The 20,383-nt window shown below is 59.2% G+C and overlaps 1 protein-coding gene across 9 annotated transcripts in view; it reads left to right on the top strand.

Annotated features, from left to right (window-relative positions):
- The window catches only part of LOC123605640 (cadherin EGF LAG seven-pass G-type receptor 3), a 37,774-nt gene that overhangs the window by 14,772 nt on the left and 2,619 nt on the right, over positions 1–20,383 (top strand). For 2 of the 9 annotated variants that reach the window (XM_045492853.1, XM_045492851.1), the window contains 19 exons: positions 90–184; positions 409–618; positions 844–1,039; positions 1,311–1,466; positions 1,865–2,039; positions 2,681–2,848; positions 3,072–3,198; positions 3,287–3,493; positions 3,700–3,874; positions 4,104–4,216; positions 4,665–4,744; positions 5,211–5,334; positions 5,772–5,888; positions 5,996–6,144; positions 6,420–6,535; positions 6,847–7,005; positions 7,576–7,776; positions 8,165–9,053; positions 10,441–12,183. In XM_045492853.1, the coding sequence (XP_045348809.1) occupies positions 90–184; positions 409–618; positions 844–1,039; positions 1,311–1,466; positions 1,865–2,039; positions 2,681–2,848; positions 3,072–3,198; positions 3,287–3,493; positions 3,700–3,874; positions 4,104–4,216; positions 4,665–4,744; positions 5,211–5,334; positions 5,772–5,888; positions 5,996–6,144; positions 6,420–6,535; positions 6,847–7,005; positions 7,576–7,776; positions 8,165–9,053; positions 10,441–10,468 (3,485 nt within the window). In that variant the 3' untranslated portion in view covers positions 10,469–12,183. The other 7 variants (XM_045492852.1, XM_045492849.1, XM_045492858.1 and 4 more) reach the window with 6 other exon arrangements.

The raw sequence follows: 20,383 nt of genomic DNA, 5'->3' as shown, positions 1-20,383 counted from the left end.
CTCCCCCTGGGTTGGGGGAGGGTGCTGTGCTCATCAGATCAGTGAAGGTGTTCCGGCCCCAGGCCTGACCATGGTTCACCTGTCCCTAGGTGCTGCTGTGAGGCTGTGTGATGAGGACCAGGGTTGGCTGGAGCCTGACCTCTTCAACTGTACCTCCCCTGCCTTTCGAGAACTCAACCTGCTGGTGAGACTGCCCAGACCTGACCCTGCACTCAAGACCTGCGCTGGCCCTGGCCCTGGCCTCAGCTTCCCCAGGCCTGGGCTGGGGCCCAGACATCATACCCCAGCCTTTGACCTCCTGGGCTTTTCCTGGTTGCCCTTTAATCTGGCCAAACCCTTCTTCCTGTGAAGCTTTTGAGAAAGGCCTAAGGGACCACAGAGCGACCATCCCCATCTTTGTCCTGGCAGCTGGATGGCCTAGAGCTGAATAAGACAGCACTGGATACTGTGGAGGCCAAGAAGCTGGCCCAAAGGCTGCGGGAGGTGACCGGCCACACCGACCACTACTTTAGTCAAGATGTCCGAGTCACTGCCCGACTGCTGGCCCACCTGCTGGCCTTTGAGAGTCACCAGCAGGGCTTTGGGCTGACAGCCACACAGGATGCCCACTTCAATGAGGTGGGGCTATTTCCTGTGCTCCCCATCTCCTGGACCCCTGCTCAGGCCCCTCCTGACCCTGGGGAAGTAAAGGCCCTGGGCTCTGCCTCTTCCCTTGTCCTCTCCCAACCCACCCCCTTGCCGGCTGGGGCGTGTCTGAGCACCCAGCCATAACCCTCAGACCTGCCTTGTCTCCCCTCACATGTCCTCACCTGGCTCAGCCCACTTTCATCTCCCTGATTCTAGAATCTGCTGTGGGCTGGCTCTGCACTGCTTGCCCCAGAGACCGGGGACCTGTGGGCAGCGCTGGGGCAGCGGGCCCCTGGGGGCTCCCCAGGCAGCGCAGGGCTGGTGCAGCATCTGGAGGAGTATGCAGCCACGCTTGCAAGGAATATGGAGCTCACATATCTGAATCCCGTGGGGCTGGTGACGCCCAACATCAGTATGTGGCGAGTGGCATGTGGGGGAGGCAGGAAGGGGGCTGTGAAAGGGCAAGGACCTGGAAATCTGAGGGGCTGGGGGCTATTGATGTCAACATTAGTAGCGGGAGGCTGTGCCACCTCCCTCAGTGCTTTGCAGGGACGGGCTCTGTGCTGGTAGCAATGAAGTGAGGGATTGTGGGACTTGGGTATAAGATGCAGATAGGAGGGTGTGGGGCCTTCTGCATGGGGAGGAGATCCTTGTTGGGTCTCACCCCTCTTCCTCCTGGGCAGTGCTCAGCATCGACCGCATGGAGCACCCCAGTCCTACCCGGGGAACCCGTCGCTACCCTCGTTACCACAGCAACCTTTTCCGGGGCCAGGATGCCTGGGATCCTCACACACACGTGCTGCTGCCTCCCCAGTCCCCACGGCCATCCCCACCTGAAGGTGAGATCCCTTGGGTGACCCCTGGCCCGGGTCCTGTTTCCCTATCCCACCTCTTTCACCAGATAGCATATTGCCCTCCTGCCAGTTCTCCCCTTGTCAGACCCACGCCATGTCAGACCCCTGTGTGAGACCCTCCCATGTCAGCCCCCCACACTGCTCTCGCCTCGCCGGACTCTCTCCCTCACCACAGATGATCTCTCCCACGCCTTGATATTCAGGATCCAGCCCTGGAGAGCCCATATCCCCTTCATGGGTTCCTGCTTTCTCCATCTCCCAGACCTGGACCTACAGGGAAGAGATTCCCATGCTTGATGCTGCGATGGGTTGGTTCAGAGCTGGGTTTGTGGGTGCTTGGGGTCAGAGGTCACTGACAGTGGTTCCTCCCCCTCCCCTGGCAGTTCTGTCCACAAGCAGCAGCAGCATGGAAAACTACACCTCCTCAAGTGTGGGCCCCCCTCCGGTCCCCCCGGAGCCCGAGCCTGAGCCTGGGATCTCCATTGTCATCCTCCTCGTTTACCGCACCTTGGGGGGGCTGCTCCCTGCCCAGTTCCAGGCCGAGCGCCGGGGTGCCAGGTACCACGGGGGGCATTACTTCCAGGCCTCTCACCCCTGAGTTGCCTGTAAGCTTCTACCCAGTCTAGCACCCATTTTTTCGTGGGCAAATGAGCAAGTTCGCAGTCATCCTGAGACAGCTCCCATGTGCAGCTCCAGGGAGCCTTGTCCGTGCTGGCTTCTAGGTGAATCATGTTCTGTGGAGTTGTGCAGGGTTGCAGACAGGCACAGAGCCACAGGGGGGGACAGTCTCATAAAGGAGAGGTACATGTGCCGGGTCCAGACAGGCAGACTGGCTAACGGAGGCAGGCAAAGACAGCTGACCAATCGATGGAGGTCAGATCGGGGTGGCAGGGACGGCAGTTTGAGGTAGACAGTCTGAAGCTGCTCAGGCCATAGACCCCAGTATAGACAGTGAGTCTGAAGTCCCTCGGCTGCAGAGAACCTGCCATTTCTGCAGAACCATGACAGCCTAGCTATGCCATTGGACTCAGGGTCTTGAATCAGCCCAGTGGGAGGCTGAGGGGGTTCCCCAAAATAGCATCCACTCTGGGGCATCCCGACTCTTAGTCAGCCATGCCGATGGCATGAAGACCAAGATGTAGGCAGTCAGAGCTTGGGGAGGTCAGCAGGGTCTGAGCCCAGGTGGGGTGTCTCCTCAGGCTCCCCCAGAACCCGGTTATGAACTCCCCGGTGGTCAGCGTGGCTGTGTTCCATGGACGCAACTTCCTAAGGGGTGTCCTAGAGTCCCCGATCAGCTTGGAATTCCGCCTGCTACAGACAGCGAATCGGAGCAAGGCGATCTGCGTGCAGTGGGACCCGCCTGGCCCGTGAGGACCTCCGCTCCGGAAACCCTTGGTCCCCTGTTGGCCCCCGGGGAGCCCAGCCTGCCCCTGGGGCCCCTACCAATGTCCCTAGGCACCCAGGCCAATGAGGAATGTGGCTCCTCAGCTTCAGGCCCCCTGCCCCTCCCCACTGTCTGTCACAACCCCTCGCCAGGCCACGGGGCACTTTCCCGAGGGGATGATAGGTCTAACTGCCCTGTGGCTGCAGGGCGGACCAGCATGGCATGTGGACGGCACGGGACTGTGAGCTGGTACACAGGAATGGGTCTCATGCTCGATGTCGCTGCAGCCGGACAGGCACCTTTGGAGTTCTCATGGATGCTTCGCCCCGTGAGGTGGGACTGTGTTCAGAGTCCTGAGGATGTGGGCAGGCCAAAGGGCAGGGGTGACCAACACCCCCAGTGACCATCCTTGTCTCCACAGCGGCTGGAGGGTGACCTGGAGCTGCTGGCGGTGTTCACGCACGTGGTCATGGCAGTGTCTGTGGCCGCGCTGCTTCTGACCGCAGTGGTCCTGCTGAGCCTGCGCAGCCTCAAGTCCAACATGCGTGCGATCCATGCCAACGTGGCGGCTGCCTTGGGCGTGGCAGAGCTCCTCTTCCTGCTGGGGATCCACAGGACCCACAACCAGGTGCAGGGTTGGGGCCAGGGGACCTGTGTCTCGATGGCCTTACCTGGCTCAGGAAGTCCTGGAGCCAAAGCTCAGGGTCAGGGGTCAGGGATGCTCAGGTTGGGGCCCGGGTTTGGGGCACGATGCTGGGTCAAGGTGCTGTGGTTTCGGGGTCGGAAGCGGGGTGAGGCAGGAGTGGCGCTGACGCCCCCCAACCCTGCCTTCAGCTGGTGTGCACTGCGGTCGCCATCCTCCTGCACTACTTCTTCCTCAGCACCTTCGCATGGCTCCTTGTGCAGGGGCTGCACCTCTACCGCATGCAGGTTGAGCCCCGCAACGTGGACCGCGGCGCCATGCGCTTCTACCACGCCCTGGGCTGGGGCGTCCCTGCCGTGCTGCTGGGTGAGGGCTCTGCTCCCTGGCCCGTCCGGGCCTGCGACCCCTGGCTTGTACCTATCACGTGGCCTGACTCCTGCCCCCGCCCCTAGTCCCGATCATTACCCCAACCTCCATCCCTGCCCCCCACCACGCCATGTGCTCAGCAGGGAGCCTGCTGTGCCCCCACCCCTGGCATGAGAAGGTCAGCTGCTCTAGAACATACCCCTTCAGTCCTTCCTCTCCTCCCCTACAGGCCTCGCTGTCGGCCTGGATCCCGAGGGCTATGGGAACCCTGACTTCTGCTGGATCTCGGTCCACGAACCCCTCATGTGGAGCTTCGCAGGCCCTGTCATCCTGGTCATCGTGGTGAGTGTGCTGTACCTGGTGCCACCCGCGCGCTCTGCAGCAGGTGCGGCGGTGTTGGTGGAGGGGTGCCGGGTGGCAGTTGGCAGGTTTCCAGGCCTCGGCCTCAATTTCTGTTCTCCACTCCGACTGGCACAGAGATGAGAAGTGTGGGGTCAGAAACTTGGCTGCCTCTCTCTCTCTGCGGATCTCTATTTCCCTTTCTCAGTCCCTCTCTGGTTCCCGATCTCGGACATTTTCTGAGCCAAAGTGCCTCTCTGTTTCTGATCTCCCTGTTGTGTGTGTGTGTGTGTGTGTGTGTGTGTGTGTGTGTGTGCGCGCGCGCCTGTGTGCATGTGTGTTTCTCACTGCTTCTGCCTCTCTGTGTCTTGGTCTCTCTCTGTCCCTGTCCCTCTCTCACTGTCTCTCTCTCTGTCCTGCCCCTGCTCCACATGTCTGGCCATGGGTCCAGATGAATGGGACCATGCTTCTCCTCACTGCCCGCACATCCTGCTCCACTGGGCAGAGGGAGGCCAAGAAGACCTCTGTGCTGTGAGTTGTCTGGCTGGGGGAAGCGGGGGATTCTTAGAATGGCAGTCCCTTCCTTGGCAGGCTGAGCTCCAGATTCTGGATGGGGAGATGAAGTCCTACCTGCCCTGGCCAGCCCCTCTCTGGTGCCCTCGCCATACTCTGGCCCCACACATGCTCTTCCCTGCTGTCTCCCCTGAGTCTCCCTTGGCCTGGGTGGCTCACTGTGCCCTCTGCCCCCGTGTCCCACCTATCTCCCACGTTTCTCTCATAGCCCGCCCCTACTTCCCACATATTTTCCCCATGTCCCCTCATGGCTCCCTGACAATCCTCCTGGTTCTTTTGGTGACCTCCTGTCTCCCCTAGTGTCCTCTGGAGACCACCATGTTCCTTTGTGATTTCCTGTCCTTCCATGACCCCTGTGTGTCCCCCGCATGAGCCCTGCATCACGCATGCTTGTCCCCTTGTGTCCTTCCCTGTTCCGCAGCAGGAGCCTTCGCAGCTGCTTTCTGCTGCTTCTCCTGGTCAGTGCCTCCTGGCTCTTCGGCCTCTTGGCAGTCAACCACAGTGTCCTGGCCTTCCACTACCTCCATGCTGCGCTCTGCGGGCTCCAGGTAACTGGCACCCCTCCCCACCTCCGGCCTGGTGGGGCTTCAGCAGGGTGGCCCAAACCCTGGGCAGGCCATCGAGCCCAGTCTAGAGCTGACTCCTCTGGATGACTGATGCCGGGTAGGGTGCCTGTCCTGGACTTCCTTCCCCAGCACTGTGGCTCCTGGCCACTTGCTGGTCCACACAGACCTCCACTGACTTAGTCACTTGGGCCACTCTGACGCCTCCGAGATTCTCCCTGACTCCCTTACTGGGTCACCCCTGGACCCCTCACTCCCTCACACTGACTTGCAATGACTGATCCCCCTTGCTGACCCACAGTGACTTATATGAGCCTCGACTGACCCCCTGCTGGCCCTCCTCTGACCTGTGACTCATTTCTGATTTCTCACTGACTTTCGGTAACCCCTCGTTGACCCCATGCTGACCCTTACTGACACAGGGCCTGGCAGTGCTGCTGCTCTTCTGTGTCCTGAATGCAGATGCCCGGGCTGCCTGGACACCAGCCTGTCTGGCTAGAAAGGCAGCGCCCGAGGAGGCACGGCCAGCGCCTGGCACGGTGAGGGGCTCTCAGGGCTGGGGAATCAGGCCGGGGGCCCCGAGAGGCCAGGGTTGGAGGCCTCTCCAGAGCTGGCTCACACTCCTGTCTGCACCCACCTCCTGTAGGGGCACGGGGCTTACAACAACACGGCCCTCTTTGAAGAGAGTGGCCTCATCCGCATCACCCTGGGTGCCTCCACTGTATCCTCAGTGAGCAGTGCTCGCTCTGGCCGGACCCAGGACCAAGACAGCCAGCGGGGCCGCGGCTACCTCAGGTGAGCAGAGCAGCCTTCTTGGGAGGAGGACATATAGCTCAGACCAGTCCCACTTGACCAGAGGGTGGCATTACTGGTCCTGGGATGATGGTTCTACCCGTCTTGGCACCTGGTTCCCCGCTACTGCTTCTGCCCTAGATGCCTCTTGCCACATACCCAGGGGTGCTTTCAGAGCCATTCCACAGCAGTTGGCTATGTGCTCACAGCCACCCCAGCCTCCAAAGCACCCCATCACATCCCTCTTTGATGGGAGGGGGCGGTTCCTGCATTTCCAGGGACAATGTCCTGGTTCGACATGGCTCAGCTGCTGACCACACTGACCACAGCCTCCAGGCTCATGCTGGCCCCACTGACCTGGATGTGGCCATGTTCCATCGAGATGCTGGTGGAGGTAGGGGCCAGGGCCGGGGCGGGGGAAGGGAGGCAGAGGATCTCCCCACCATTTCCCTTTCTTGACAGCAGCAGCTGACTGCAGTGGGGCGAGCTCCCCGCAGGTCACTGCCGCAGGAGGCACCTGGTTCTCCTGCCAAGTCCCAGCCCTTCTGTACTGACCCCCACTCCAGACTCTACCTAGGTCCCCAGCCCAGCTCCCTGCTGTAGCTAACCCAAGACCCTCAGCTCCAGGCTCTTTCTTGACCCCCAAGTTCCTCATCTCCCTGAGCCATTGATGTGCCTTCCTCCTTCTGATCTTCCCAACTCTAGCTGCAGACTCTGACTCTGACAGCGACCTGTCCTTGGAGGAGGAGAGAAGTCTGTCCATTCCATCCTCAGAAAGTGAGGACAATGGCCGGACACGGGGGCGTTTCCAGCGTCCACTCCGCCGGGCAGCCCAGAGTGAGAGGCTCCTCACTCACCCCAAAGGTGAGGGGGTATCTCTGACCCCATGGATGACCAAGGGACACCCCATATTCCACTTGGGTGTGACCCAGGGACGCTGATATCCCCTGAAGATTCCTGGGACCAGCCTATTGGGAACCTGGGGTCATCATTAGGCCCCTGCACACCTCTCCCTATCTTCCTAGTGGTTCTGCTGGCTAGAGGTCCAGGAACAGCCTGGGCAACAAGGTCAAGGTCAGAGTCAGGGATGTTACAGGGTGACATGTCATTCTTCCAGCCCCTCTTCTTCCATGAGGGTTGGGGTTCAGCCTGGTTTTTTCTTCCAGGATTTTTCTTGACCCCTCAGCCATCAAGTCCCCCCACCCCTACTCTCTGTCCACCTCCAGAGTGGCAGGCTCACCAGTAACCCTCTCCATGGGTCCATTGATTTCTGAGAAACACTCTCTTATTCCTACCTCTGCTCAATCAGTACAGCCAGAGTTTCAGGAGTCATTAGGGTCAGGGTTAGGGGGGTGGTCACTGAGTCTGGATCACAGGGGTCATGAATCAATGGGGTCAATTCAGAGGCTCCTGTAACCTGCTCTGGCTCCACAGACGTGGATGGCAATGACCTTCTGTCCTACTGGCCAGCCCTGGGGGAATGTGAGGCCACTCCCTGTGCTCTGCAGACCTGGGGCTCCGAAAGGCGCCTGGGGCTGGACACCAGCAAGGACGCAGCCAACAACAACCAGCCGGACCTGGCCCTGACTAGTGGGGATGAAACCTCCCTGGGCCGGGCCCAGCGCCAGAGGAAAGGTACGACCCCTGACTTTGTCCTGTATTTCAGGGACCCCAGAGACTGCTTCTACCGCAGCCCAGGGGATTCTTGCCCCTTTGAGCCTCACCTGCATTGCCAGGACCTGGGGGTTGCTCCTCCTCTGATCTCAAGGGGAGGTCTGCCCCTACTTCTGTACCTTGGAGACTGACGCTGTCCCGACCCAGGGGATGACTGCCTTCCCACTCTAAGCCCTATCCTGCTGCCGCAGTGGGATCCCCAGGGGCTGCCTCTGCCCCTCCCCAAGGGGTTTCTGTCTTCAACCCTTTGTCACAGGGATCCCAGGGGCAGCTGCATCCCTAGACCCAGGGAGTGTCTGCCACCCCCTGCCCCACATACTTACTTTACTCCCACTTGTTCCTCACACAGGCATCCTGAAGAACCGATTGCAGTACCCACTGGTGCCACAGACCCGGGGTGCCCCTGAGCTGTCCTGGTGCCGTGCAGCCACCTTGGGCCACCGTGCTGTGCCAGCTGCCTCCTATGGTCGTATCTATGCTGGAGGGGCCACAGGCAGCCTTTCGCAGCCAGCCAGCCGCTACTCCTCTCGGGAACAGCTGGACCTGCTCCTCCGGCGGCAACTCAGCCGTGAGCGACTGGAGGAGGCCCCTGCCCCTATGCTTCATCCCCTGAGTCGGCCAGGTTCCCAAGAACGCCTGGATGCCGCGCCAGGCCGCCTGGAGCCCAGGGACCGGGGCAGTACCCTACCACGGAGGCAGCCACCGAGGGACTACCCTGGTGCCAGGGCCGGCCGCTTCGGGTCACGGGATGCTCTGGACCTAAGGGCGCCCTGCGAGTGGTTGAGCACACTGCCCCTGCCCCACAGTGCCCGGAACCTTGACCCACAGCCCCCGCCTCTGCCCCTGTCTCCCCAGCGGCAACTCTCAAGGGACCCCCTCTTGCCATCCCGGCCCCTGGATTCTCTGTCCAGGAGATCGAACTCAGGGGAGCAGCTGGACCGTGTGCCTAGCCGGCACCCCTCACGAGAAGGCCTCGGGCCACCCCCGCAGCTGCTCAGAGTTAGGGAGGACCCAGCCAGTGGCCCTAGCCATGGCCCCTCTACAGAGCAGCTGGACATTCTCTCCTCTATCCTTGCCTCCTTCAACTCCTCGGCTCTCTCCTCCTCTGTGCAGTCCTCAAGCACGCCCTCGGGCCCTCACACCACTGCCACGCCTTCTGCCACAGCCTCTGCGCTTGGGCCCTCCACACCACGCTCTGCCACATCCCACAGCATCTCAGAGCTATCTCCAGACTCAGAGTAAGCAGGCTCTAGCCACTTGCCCTTACCCTCATCAGCTTAAGGCAACCTCCTGTGTACCCTGGCCTGTGTTCTGCCACAAAATGGGGTGTGGGTTGGCCCTGGCTTAGCACAGCCAGGGTGCCATGGGCTGGGGGCAGAAATCTGGTGGGGAATGGTGGTGTGATTAGCCGGAACTTGCGGGGTGTATGATTGGTGCCAGCCACCCTCCCCTGTACCTCCTGGGCGAAGGAAGAGAGATAGGTGCCTTCCGAAGGGCTTGAACAAGAGGAGGGGGTGAGAGCAGGTGCCAAGGCTTGGAAGTAGGAGGTAACCTGGTATGTGGAAGGGGCAAGGAGGAGAGGAAGAGTCATTGCCTGAGAGGCTTTGTTTAGGAGGTGGTATGGGATAAGGAGGGGCCAGAAGTGGTGCCAGGATATGGGCATCTTATATTCCAGGCTGAAGAGCTAACTTTGAAAGTAAGTCATTTATCCATTGATTGATCGATTGATTTAGTCAATGTTAGGTTCCTCGTGCCTGTGGGCACCGTGAGGTGGAGCACGTAGGAACTGAGCTGGGACCTGGTGCGTTTCAGGTGCCTATGGGGCATCTGTGGGGTAGGGAAAAGCAGTCGTACCTGGGAAGCAGCTGGATACACAGGAGCCAGAGGAGTGGGGAGGAAACAAGGGCTGCGAGGCTTTGGAAACCAAGAGGAGGAGAGATGAGTTTTGAGAAGGAGGAACAGCTAGGTCAGGCTCTGTGGAGGGCTGCAGGGTGAAAGGAGGCTTTGGGGAGAAGGGGACCCCAGGTGTGGGACAGGAGGCCAATAGAACCCAGGCAGAGTCCGAGGAAGAGAAAGGAAGGAGGAGCAGGGGACTTGGGGCCTGGTGCCAGGGACTCTGGAAGGGTGCTGGGGGAGGGTTGAGGGAGAGCTATGAGTATTGCCTGGACCCAACTGCAGCCCAACTTTGGGGTCTGACTGGTGGGGGTCGGGGGTGGGCCTGGGGGGCTGAGCAGGGGTTTGGGTTCAGGAATCACACTTGACTTCTCCGAGTCTCTGTTTCCATATCTGTAAAATGTGTCTGTAGTAACAAACTTTCTGAGATGTGGAGATTTTTTGAGACAAAAATCTGTCAAGTGCTTAATGTAGTATTTGTACATAGTAGGTGCTCGCTGAATGCCTAGAGAGAAGACAGGAGGCCGCGGGGCCTTGCTGATGAGTCTTGGGGTGCAGAGGGGGTAAAGGGGCTTGAGAACCCTGAAATGGGTGTAAGGGGGCTGGGGACTGAGAGGCAAAGGTGATGGGGTTGGGGGAAGATGGTGGGGGCCCAGGCTGTGGTGGAAGCCCAGAGCCCCCTGACTGAATTCTCTCAGCAACCACCTCTGACTACCGCATTCAACTCTGCAGAGTTCCCAGAAGCGAGGGGCACTCCTGAGGGGCAGACTCATGGACCAGGAATGGCTGAGGGCAATGGAAGATTAGAGCTAACAGAAGAGACTCCGGGAGTCAGGGGCTGATCCCCAGGCAGCCTCCTGCCCGCCCGCCAGCTCTCCCTGTTGCTGCAGTGCTGAGGCTCCTTGCTCTCTCTGTGAGCAGATCCTGCCATGCGTGTAACAGGTGCAGGGGGAAGAACTGAAAGGAGGACTTTTATACGTTTTGTACCTTTGTAACCAGAGAGATATGCTTATGTTATTTTTCAGCTTTTCTGTCTCCTGGGGTTCTGAGGCTGGGCTGGGAGGGGAAGGGGACAGAGGGTAGAGTTTGGCCCCATTTGGGTCCCTGGCAAACCATATGCTCTTTCCTCTCATCTTACTGGGGTGGATTCAGCCAGGAAGGGCAAGTAGCCTCCCACCCATTGATCTGAATATTGTTAGGGCCCAAAGTACAGAGCTGATCTTTGCTTTTTCTTGGATGCCCCAAGGGCCAAACTTCAGGGACAAGGGGTTGGTCTTGGAAACAGGGGTCCTCTGACCTCCTCACAGGGCTTGCTCACGCTGCCCCTCCCCGTGGATGTGTGTGTTTATTATGTGGAGTCCCTGCCACTTACTGCCTTATGACCTAGGACTGATGCTGTGGGGTGCTGGTGGAGCAGCAGATGTCATGTTTACAGAGCAAGGCTTCCCTTTCTCTCCTGGGGAGGGGCTCAGGCCTCTGTTCAGACATTCCTGCAGAGGGTGGACTAGGGGGTCACTTGCCAGCCCCTACCCCTGCTATGAGCAAAAGTTGTCCATGGTGCCATTTGATGCCCTGACCCTGCCCTGTGCTAGAATTTCTTCCGAGGGGTAGGGTAGGAGTGGGGGCAAGGGGAGCAAAAACAAGGGAATTGAAGACACAGAATGTAGGTGCCACTGCCTCCCATGTTTACAGGACCCTCCCTGGCCCTTGGCACCTGGGCTGCAGTAACTAGTTCCATCCTACTCTATTTTCTTCTATAGGGAAAAATGACTGTTAGGACCCTGTTCACAAAACTCTCTTTTATTACTTTGTCTGATGTCCAGAACTGGGGACTTTTAGATTTTGTTACTTTGTTTACAGGTCAAGATTTAAAACATTTTACAAGCTTGTTTACAACTGAAAACTTTGAACTTTTACACTTTGTTTACAGTTGAGAATGTGTTTTTCCCCTTTTGTTTACAAGTGAAAGATAGAGAAGATGGGAGAGGGGCTTGAGGACCCTGGACCTGGCCATCTTGAGGAGTTTCTAGCCTCTACCTCTCCCAGGCCAAAGGCCAGCCCTGAGCCCCCTGTTGAACAGCAGACCCAGAAATCCTCCAGAGCGGGCATCCTTTTACCGCTACGAACAATGGGTTGTGCAGGGTTGTAGGGGGTTCTGTGCAGACACCCCCCTGCCCCTTCCCCGCACATACTCTTGGGAGGCAGTTTCCAAGGAGATTAAAAGTTCTTCTTCACTGACTGGTGCCAAATCCGCCAGCCAGGACCCCAGCTCTCCTTACCCAGCAGAATGACCCCAGCCCTTGAAGGGTTAAGGGGCCCACTGTGGGGAGAGGGGGTCGTCCTTGCTATGTCCTAGGTTCTATAGATGTCCCTCGGTGGGGGTCCCCTGCTCCAGCCCAGTGGCCCTTTCCCTGTCTGTGTAAATTGTTCCGTGAAGCCGCGCTCTGTTTTGGGAATAAACTTCTATAGAAAATGGTTGTTGCCTCTTTCTGTTTGGGGGTGGGGGTGTAGGGTACGAAGGTGGCTATGAATGATTCAGGCCAGGTTGACCTTTGGGAGAAATCTGAGCTCTGCACCCACCTCAATATTCAGTTATTTTTAGCACATTTCGTCTGACATTTGGACCAGGTTCCCATCTCTTTCACCCTTAATTCTGGCCTGGCGCCTTGTGATTGGGGCCTGAAGTACGAGCACAGGTGCTGGGAGTAAGGTGCCAGGGAAACTCCTCTCTCTCAAGGTGGCAGCACGATGACTTGGTCTTCAGGGTGTGCAATTGTAACCTCGAATTTGCCCTGGCTAGGGGCCCAATCAACCCTAAGCACCCTTGCTAACCCCTCAGCCCATTAACAGCACTGACCCCCACCAGCCTCTAGGACTTGGAGCTGGCTGGGACATCGCGTTCCTTCTCCGCTCAGGCAGAAATCTTAGGACAGAAACCGAGATGCCAGGCTGTGCTCTGTATAGAGGAAGGGAAACTCTCAGTCTCATTCTGGGTCTGGGTGTCCAGAGTTGAAGGGCAGCCTAGGGCACCTTCGGTGTCAGACATTGCCTGATCTTAAGAGGAGAGACTGAAGGTGGCGCCCGCAGAGACCTGATACCCCAAGGAGAGCTATGGCTCTGGCCGTCAGTAGCGCCCGCAGGCAGCCCATTGGCGGGTTTCTCGCTCCATCCCGCGGGGTCCTTCCGCGAGAAGCCAAGACTTGGTATTCGCCTTTGTCGTACTCAGGGACCTGGGGCCGCGGCTATGGCCAGCTCCGCGCAGGTCTTTAGTCCCAGTTCTGCAGTTCTACCAGGTTTAGACAGGAGATTAAAAGTGAGCCAGGAGTGGCAGTACTAAGCAGGACGCAGGGGAGGAAGGGGTTAAATCTTCCGCCTTGGGGCTCGCCCAGCCTAAAGCTTGTCACTTGGGCCCCGCCCGACCAGTCTGATTCGTCCAAACCTTCCCTGTCCTATCCGGGGATTGGCCCCTCGGAGAGCGCCGAAGGTCCTCCTCATCCCGGCCCCGCCTCCCGAGCCTCAGCGGCCTCCAGCACCAGTTCCTGGAGCAGCCGGCAATTGGCAGCCCGCTGGCCATGGGGCTGTCGGAAGCGTTGGGGTGAGTGCAGGGCGTGGCCCTGGTTCCCCGTGTCTGTGTCCGCGAGCCGCCGCGTGGTCTCGGTGCAGAAGCCGGCTTGGGTTAGCTCCGAAGGCGTACCGCCAAGTCCGGAGCAGGCATCTGCCTGCAACGCCTCTGTTTGCCGCTTTGCCGATTTTCTGCAGGCAGCTATCCCCTGAAGCGAGGGATGGGGGCGGGAACTGGCGCGACCCTCTCTCCTGAGGACTGTGCGGGAAGCCACTCGAACGCCGCCCGCGAGCTGGTTTCGGGCCGCGGGAGGCGGCTGAGTGTGGAGGAGACCCGGCCCAGGAGGTGCGCCGATGGGCGCGTTGGGGTGGGAGGTCGTTGCACGGAGTCCATAACGGTGTCCTGAACCCACCTAGCTGTACAACTGATCCCGGATACTGGGATACGGCTGGAAGGGCTGCGGTGCCCTCCCAGAGGGAGGGGCCAATGATCTAGGCCCCGCCCTCCAAACACGCGCTCTGATGGGTGGTGGGGAGCGCTTTAAGAAGACCTGCGTGACTCACGGAGGAGGGGCAAGGGGGCTCAAAGATCTCTGTGAGACTGCGGTGCCAAGAGTCTCTGAGGATCTTCCTTGTACGCACTCTACTCCCTTCTCCAAGCAGGACATCCAGGTTAGAGGCTCTTCCCAGGCGAGTTCCTACCCCTCCGGTGGGATCCTACCCCTAGGTCAGAGCTCACAGATCAGAACTTTCCTGAAAATTTTCCCAGCAGGGGAGTTTCCCCTCAGGGAAGATTCCTGCGCAGCGGAGATCTATTCTCAGGTGAAAGCTTTCACCCATTCCAGGTGGGAGCCTTCCCCAGGTAAGAGCTTCTCTTAGGTGAGAGTACCTTCCACATGAGAACTTTACTGGTAGGTGAAAACTTTCCCCACTGAGAAAGCTTCCTTCTCAGTATGAGCTTACCCCCCCCCCCCCTTAAGAATTCCCTCGCCTCCAGATCTCCTATTCCTAGAGGACATCCACCTCCCGCTTCAGGTGGGAGCCTGGGTAGATAAGAGATTCTCCCAAGACAGAACATACCTAACTGATGAAAACTTTCCTGTCAGTTGAGAGCTTTCCCCTATGTGAGATCTCACCTGGGACCGGGAGTTCTTGGGGGGTGGGGGGGATCTTCCCACTTTGAGTGGGAGCTTGCCTTTCCAGGTGAGACCCCTTTCTCCAGGTGAGAACCATTCCCTGGCTTTGTGAGATTAAGCCTGAGTTTGTCCACAACCTGGACCCCGGGGCTGGAGGCCCAGGGGCAATCTTAGCCTCAGCACCTTCCTTCCCTTAGAGGGGAGCCCCTCTAAAGAGGAGCCTGCCTGAAGAGCCGGAACCCTGGTTGCTGGATCTCTTCCTTGTGTGTGCTCTCAGATGGCCAGCACGGAGCTCATGGAGCAGCTGGATAAGGACTCAGAGACTAAACAGGGATGGGCTGGGGGATGGGCTGGGGGGAGGGGGACAGCCTGGGACCTGGACCTGGTAGAGCGCTCACAGCTGTCCCTGGGTTGGAGGTATGGATTGTATTCATCCTGATGTGTTTTTGTAGGGAACTTTGGCCCAGTGAGAGACTTGTGCTAGACAAAGTTCAGGGATTGCCACTGGCTGGGCGCGGGGCCAGCTGGGAGCTGGACCTACCTAGATCTTGAGGATGACTCTCTGACTCCAGGTGGAAGTGTGAGGGAGGTTGGACCAGGGTTACACTCACTATGACTCTGGTCTTGCCACCCCAGTCAGAGGGACACAGAGGCACTGTTGCCTGTGACGCAGGCCATGGAGCTGAGAAAGCGAAACTACTACGTGGAACGGCCACTGCTGAATCAGGAACAGCTGGAGGAGCTGGGATGCTTGACCTCAGCCACCGAGGCCCACCAGTGGCGAACCTGGTTTCAGTAAGGCTGAGGGTGGGGGCTGGGGGCACTGACAGGACTTAGGTAGACTGTGTTCCCAATGCCTACCATTGTGTCCTCAGGTGCTCCTACACTCGGGCCCGAGCCCTTCTCCTCCAACACCTCCCAATTTTGGCGTGGCTACCCCGGTATCCCGTGCGTGACTGGCTCCTAGGTGACCTGTTGGCTGGCCTGAGTGTGGCCATTATGCAGCTACCACAGGGTGAGCCATACCTGACCCAGAGGCTGTACCCTCAGTCTTTGGGGGGTGATCTGCAGCCCTTCAAGGCCCTGGCCCGGAAGCCCTGTGGTCTTGTGCCCACCCACCACCCACCCCCATCTGAAGCTTTGAGCCCTGCCCCTGGAACTATGGACCATGACCTAGGGCTGGGATTCCCTCATCCTTTTCAAGGCCCAGTCTTCCAAGCCTACATTGCTACCATTTCGCCTCCAGGCCTGGCCTATGCCCTCCTTGCTGGACTGCCCCCCGTGTTTGGCCTCTACAGCTCTTTCTATCCTGTGTTTATCTACTTTCTGTTTGGCACTTCCCGGCACATCTCCGTGGGTGAGTGGAGCCAGGCTCAGCCTTGCAGGAGGATGTCCACGTTCCCCCGTGGAGGACAGGATGAGGGCAGGCTGAGGAGGGCAAGGGAACTTAGGGAAGGGGACAGCATTGGTGTTGAGCTACTGGGAGACTGGCCCAAGGTCATTCCCAGGCAGGACTAGGCCTCTGACTGTGGGGCCACAGATTCAGGATAGCTCCTGGCTCCGGGAGGATGTGTGTGAGGCATTGCAAGGGGCCCAGAACTTGGCAGAGGCCTGACTAGCCTGAGGCAGGCTGTCCCCCTTTCCTCATTTCACCTTCCACGAGGGGAATGATTCTGAGCCGATGGACATGAGTGGAACAGGGCAGACGATGCAGGGCCAACGTTTCTAGCCACCCTCAAGAGCCCCTGAGCTCTGGGTTCATACATGACCGCCAGCATTGCCTCTGTTTGTATGGCATAGTCTGAAGATACTTGTCTAGAGCTGAATGTCTCCTGGCCTCTGCCTTAAGGACAGGGCTCCTGGTTAGGGCAGTGCCCTCTCCCCTTCAGACCTGCCCTGACCTGTCCCTGCAGGTACCTTTGCTGTCATGTCTGTAATGGTAGGCAGTGTGACGGAATCCCTGGCCCCGGATGAGGACTTCCTGCAGGCTGAGAATGCTACAGTCGATGAGGAGGCCAGAGATGCTGCCCGAGTGCAACTGGCCGCCACACTCAGTGTCCTGGTCGGCCTCTTCCAGGTGCGGAGCAGTCAGGAGTATGTGTTTCCCACCCCCACTGCTGCCAACCCCATCCCCACCCTCACCTGCCAGTTCCCCTGAGTCTGACCATCGCTGCCCTTCTCACTATTGCTGTTCACTCATGCCCCTTGGATTCCACCTGCCCCGGGCTGTGCTCTAACTGCCCTGAGGGCCTTTGTCTTCCCTGACTGTCCTTGGCCACCCCACAGGTGGGGCTGGGCCTGGTCCACTTCGGCTTCGTGGTCACCTACCTGTCAGAGCCTCTGGTCCGCGGCTATACCACAGCCGCGTCCATACAGGTCTTCGTCTCGCAGCTCAAGTATGTGTTTGGCCTCCAACTGAGCAGCCGCTCTGGGCCGCTGTCCCTCATCTATGTGAGTGAGGGTGGGAGGAGGGACGTGTAGGGTGTGCTCTACCATCTGGAGTGCTGGCTGTGACCCTGCCTCCCCTCAGACAGTTCTGGAGGTCTGCTGGAAGCTGCCCCAGAGCGTGGTTGGCACTGTGGTCACCGCATTGGTGGCAGGAGTGGTGCTGGTGCTGGTGAAACTGCTGAATGACAAACTGCAGCGACATCTGCCCCTGCCGCTCCCTGGGGAACTGCTCACGGTTAGGATTCTTCGGGGCAGGGGAGAAGGGCAAGGGAGGATATGTCCCTGCCAGCAGGTACCCTCGGGGATTTAAAGACCAGCCAGAGTGGGCACCAGGGAGAGTTCCTGGGGAGTGGCTGGAACCACAGCAGAAAGGTCCCATGTTGGTGCCTTCCAGTCCCCAAACAGCACCTTACCCGGTCGTCCACCTCCCCATCTCCTGAAGGCTTTGCTTCAGGCCCCCTTCTTCCCTGCCAAAGTAGTTTCTCCACACTCTGACTGTCCTCTCCCCCCAGCTCATCGGAGCCACAGGCATCTCCTATGGCGTGGGTCTGAAGCGCAGATTTGGGGTGGATGTCGTGGGCAACATTCCTGCAGGGTGAGCTCTGGCCCCTGTTGGGTTAGGGAGGGGTGGGCGGCCAGGGCCAGCACCCTCCTTTGGCCTCACAGATGCCCTTTGCAGGCTGGTGCCCCCAGTGGCCCCCAACCCCCAGCTGTTCGCCAGTCTTGTGGGCTATGCCTTCACCATCGCTGTGGTTGGTTTCGCCATTGCCATCTCACTGGGGAAGATCTTCGCCCTGAGGCACGGCTACCGGGTGGACAGCAACCAGGTCTGGCGGCAGGATATGGGGGCAGCTGGGTAAACACAGATGCCAGGGCCTGGGGGGTGGGGGTGGGGCGGTGTGTGGTATAGCAGGTGGGACAGGGGGAAATAGCAAACAAGGGGCGCCTGGGTGGATCGGTCGGTCGGTTAAGCATCCGACTTTGGCTCAGGTCATGATCACACGGTTTATGGGTTTGAGCCCCATGTTGGGCTCTGTGCTGACAGCCTGGAGCCTGCTTCAGATTCTGTGTTTCTCTCTCTGCCCCTCCCCCGTTCATGCTCTGTCTCTGTCTCTCAAAAATAAATAAACATTAAAAAGAAAGAAAAGAAACAGCAAACAAATGTGCTGGGGCCACTCAGGGGACTGGGACAGTAGCCAAGTCTGGAGGCTGTTGAATGAGGGTGGAGGTTGGGGACACCTGGGCCTAGATACAGTGGTACAGTGACCAGACATGACACACCCGCACTTCCCTCCACCAGGAGCTGGTGGCTCTCGGCCTCAGTAACCTCGTCGGGGGCATCTTCCGGTGCTTCCCTGTGAGCTGCTCCATGTCCCGCAGCCTGGTACAGGAGAGCACCGGGGGCAACACGCAGGTGGGCTTCGGGTGTGGGTGTGCATCTGTGCGCACGCACACCGCTCTGGCTGGGCGGTCCTGCCTGCTCGTCCCTGCACCCTACTCCCCTACCCTCCACCCCACCCCACCCCCCTGCTCACTCCCACCCTGCAGGTGGCTGGGGCTGTCTCCTCCCTCTTCATCCTCATCATCATCGTCAAACTTGGGGAACTCTTCCAAGACCTGCCCAAGGTGAGCCGCCTCCTCCCCACAGCCAGGCTTGAGGGACCTGGCCAGGCCAGGGGCTCAAATCAGTCAGGTCCTAGGTGAGGGGCAGGGACACAAGCTCATGCCCTGTTTTTCAAGGTTGAGCTCTTTGGGGTGGGATTTGGAGTTAAGGATCAGGGATTGGAACCCTTCCGAGTGAGATCCAAGTTGTTCAGTTCAGGGGGCAGGTGGCGGCTAGCGTCGTGCGGGGCTCATGCCCGGGTGGTCAGGGTTGTCAGCACCTGGGCGCCTCTCGGAAGTCCCTGGTGATACTCCCCTCACCCAGGCAGTCCTGGCAGCCGTCATTATCGTGAACCTGAAGGGCATGTTGAAGCAGTTCACCGACATATGTTCCCTCTGGAAGGCAAATCGAGTGGATCTGGTGAGAGGCCTGTGAGCCCATGGGTGGGAGTGGGGACCTACAGCAGGGCCCCCTCTAGAGCCTGTTGACCGCTGCCCTTCTGCTTTTAGCTCATCTGGCTGGTGACCTTTGTGGCCACCATCCTGCTGAACCTGGACCTTGGCCTGGCCGTTGCCATTGTCTTCTCCCTGCTGCTTGTGGTGTTCCGTACGCAGCTGTGAGTCTCCCCTCTGGGTCCCCCCATCCCAGCTCGTGAGGGAGCGAGGCCCACACTTTCTCCCCACCGCTTTCCTGCATCTTGGGGGTCACCCAGGCTCCCTGGCACCCCCTCGCTGCCCCTTCCTCACATGGTCTCCTTCACAGGCCCCGCTACTCTGTCTTGGGGCAGGTGCCAGACACGGATATTTACCGAGATGTGGCTGAGTACTCAGAGGTGGGTGGCAGGGGCTGAGCAGGAGGCCTGGGGGTGGGACAGAGGCTGAATGGGCCTTTGTTAGTCTTGTCTGCACCTGGCAAAGACCCTGGGGACTGAGGGTGCTTTGGTCCTTGGAGCTTCAGGGGAGGAGTTCTAGTCTGCCACCCTCCTCAGAGCTAGGAAGGGACAGAGGAGGAGTGGATAGAGGGGCCATGGGAGCCTGAGGAGAGGGGTCTGTCTTGTCCTGTGGAGCAGCTCTGGGACAGGAATGCTGGTGGGGCAGGAGCCTGGGGCACCAGGGTGAAGGAGAGGCTGTTTCTGACCTGATCAGCAGAGTTTCTACATCTCTATCATTCGTTTACCTCCTGAGAAGTTTCATGCTTAATAGTAGGGGCAGTGTAATAAAACAAGCCCATTCCTGCTGACTTGGAGACTTGGAGTCTGAGTACAGTATAATCAGGCAGAGGGAGGAGTCGTCAGGAGGGGGAGCAGCTCAGCTGGATGGAAAGGGAGGTGGGGGCACATTGTGCAGGCCCAAGTGCTGAGCAGAGACCTGGACTGTGTCCTGGGTGGAATGGGAGCTGGGGAGGGTCTCTCTGTGTACATGCAGAAAACAGACCACAGAGTGGGGGGTGGAGACCCAAGAGGAGGCCTAAGAGCCTAGCCTGGGTTTTAACAGAAGGGAGGGGAGATGGGAAGGGAAGGTTCAGGGTGCCCTGGAGGAAGCTTTGACGGGCTTGGCTGAGGGTCTGGGTGGTGGGGGTGAGGGGTAGGGAGCAGGACGAGGTGTTAGGGTTATGTAGCCAAACCTGTGGCCCAAGGTCTGGGAGGGCAGGGGCTTGGTGATGGGGGGCCCTTGGGCCATACAGGAGAGGAAAGCAGGAGAGCAAGATACAACCAGGAGAGCAGAGGGCTCAGCCACCCCCAACCCTGACCCATCCCTAGGCCAGGGAGGTCCCAGGCGTGAAGATCTTCCGCTCCTCAGCCACCATGTACTTTGCTAATGCTGAGCTCTACAGCGACGCACTGAAGCAGAGGGTGAGGCCTGGGGTCCCCAGGGTGAGTGTCATAGGGTCCCTTACCTCCCCAGAATGTCTGCATCCCTTCTGACAT

The sequence above is a fragment of the Leopardus geoffroyi genome, chromosome A2 (assembly GCF_018350155.1).
Source record: "Leopardus geoffroyi isolate Oge1 chromosome A2, O.geoffroyi_Oge1_pat1.0, whole genome shotgun sequence".
Taxonomy (NCBI): Eukaryota; Metazoa; Chordata; class Mammalia; order Carnivora; family Felidae; genus Leopardus; species Leopardus geoffroyi.
The sequence above is the reverse complement of the archived record's forward strand: the minus strand, read 5'-3'. Positions and strand labels throughout refer to the sequence as shown.